The sequence below is a fragment of the Galeopterus variegatus genome, unplaced genomic scaffold (assembly GCF_000696425.1).
Source record: "Galeopterus variegatus unplaced genomic scaffold, G_variegatus-3.0.2 Scaffold7600, whole genome shotgun sequence".
NCBI lineage: Eukaryota > Metazoa > Chordata > Mammalia > Dermoptera > Cynocephalidae > Galeopterus > Galeopterus variegatus.
In genome coordinates this window covers 74,966-77,263 of record NW_007733711.1, presented here as the reverse complement: position 1 = coordinate 77,263, position 2,298 = coordinate 74,966, and the positions used below count along the sequence as shown (strand labels likewise).

Here is a 2,298-nt window from a genome sequence, read left to right as displayed (position 1 = left end):
AAAAAATGAAGAGATAAAGAAATTGGTAGGTGTATTCTTCACTTTTGAAACCTGCATTAGAGTATCTTGCTTTTACCTTAGAATATGTACTTCCTGCCTGAAAATGCCAATATGAGAAATGAACGTTACCTCATTTGAATCGATTCCATTGTTGACTGACCAAGTTGTTTGAAAATATTCCAGCATCCTCTGTTTGAGCTGCTGGGGCAGGTGATGGACACGGATGAAGTCCTTCAGATCCTTAGTTCTAGTGTGATAGAGGGACCATCTGGAGTACATCCTCTGTATGATCGCCGTCACGTTTCCAAATACCATGGCATGCATCAAGGCTGGAGAGAACAACACGGTATATAATAGAAGATAAATATGATGGAGGAAGCCACCTCTTAAGTCTAAATTTATAGTCTTTATATCTCGGATCAGAGCAAAGCATGATCATGTGGCCACGTTGATACAGCTATTTTGGTACAAGCGTTTTGGTGCAGCCACTTTGTCACAGGATGCATCCTGAAGCAGTCATATTGATTCCACATGGCTTGATCAGAGTAAAAATACCTTTTAAAAATACTCAATAATATGCAAAATAGTCCTCTTTGACCCATACTCAATCTGTTAGCTGCCATTCTGGCTATGACAAACTTTTATTTTGAACCCTATTTTTAATAGTTATGTATAGTTTAATAGTTATGATAAAATAGTTTTAATAGTTTAACAGAAAGAGCTATAAAGTTATAGTTTAATAATTATTTTAATTATAATAACAAATAAATTTTAAAAATAATTTTATTATAACTGGTTAGCTTTTGTGATTTAGTCTCACCTCCAACAGCCATCATTTAAAATTAGTTTTATAATATTAAATGATACATTTATATTAATACAAGTATTGAGGAAGTTGTTAAAAAATGTAACTGAAGATTTCTTCAGGAATCTGAAGCTGAGATTAATATGGCTCTAATCCCCAACCAGCCCAACTCTGCAGCCACTTTAATTTTCATGGAGATATCAAAAAATTTGAGAACATACAAGAAACAAATGAATTCACAGAGAAAAACAGGTATTCCACCTAGAATCATTTATGCCATTCTGAGAAGCACCAGCATGGCACATATATGTATATGGGACTTCTTATATATGGGATTCCTGTTTCACTGAGATTTGTCAGTCAGATAGTATTTAGTCCTCACTTTCTCACTAAGTCTCTTCCTTCCCAAAACTATAACCAAAGTGTAATGAGATCAAAGACTTTGTTCACCAGAATTTGAGGGTGGGTAATATTGGGAAGCAATGTTTCTTTTGGAGAAAAGCAGAATGAGAGGATGGACCTCATTTTCCAGGAATTGCCCGCCTTGGGGGTAGCTAGGTAATTTGAAGTCGGAGAAGTCATGACAGGATTTTGTCCTCAATAATCATTAGCAGAATGGAACTGGAATGGCCTATACAGACACCAGCAGACAACCAAGAAAGCCTGGGAATTACCTGGGGCTGTGAAACTGAGAGAGTTGAGGGCCAGACACCTATACCTTTATGGGCAGACCAACTTTAAGTGATGTTCAGCTCCTAGCCCTGATCCCCCTCCTGGGGCAGGATTGGCAATGAGGTAAGAATCTCAGGGGTTGAATGAAATTATCTGTTTTAGTAGTTTTTAGTTAAAAAACCCAAAAACTAAAAGTTTGGGAGTTTGTTTATTAGTATTAGGATCTATCAAAATATCCCTGTATCAAAATCTCAGTGTCCAAGGAACTATGTCTAAAGTTTCTTAGATCAAAATGAATACGTTATTGCAAATGTGTCAACATTTTCTTCCATCTATTCTTCTGAATATTTCAGGACAGCCCCAATTAAAATTTTTCCCCATACCTTTACCAGAAATTACCAAACAACACCATACTAGATTCATTCTAACCTAACCTGGAATTATTTTTTTTCCATGTTATAAATCATTATTTCTATATGGAATAAAGATCACAATTACTACAAAGTCACTTCCTTAATAACATAGCCTCGGTGCTTTGGAAAAGTTACTAGAATAGGCTTAAACTTAGGGTCCACATACAGGAAGCAATATAATGTTGCAGAGAGAGTACGGTATCCAGAATCCAACAGGTCTGAATTTGACTGCTGGCTTTGCCACTTCCTAATTATGAACTTAGCAAGTTTCATAATTCCCTTACATGAACTCATTTCTCTTATATGTTAAATGAGCATACTAGTCACCTTACTTATTCGTACATCTAGTTAGAGATTCAAAGAGATAACATACATACATACATATAAATAAATATAAATATATATATA

General features: G+C 35.3%; 1 protein-coding gene across 1 annotated transcript in view; it reads right to left on the bottom strand.

Annotated features, from left to right (window-relative positions):
• Nucleotides 1-2,298, bottom strand: part of LOC103607629 (potassium voltage-gated channel subfamily H member 8-like) — a gene marked incomplete at its 5' end in the record, with an annotated part of 68,609 nt that overhangs the window by 10,811 nt on the left and 55,500 nt on the right. Inside the window, 1 exon segment of the mRNA XM_008592110.1 lies at nucleotides 43-329. Coding sequence (XP_008590332.1) covers nucleotides 43-329 — 287 coding nt within the window.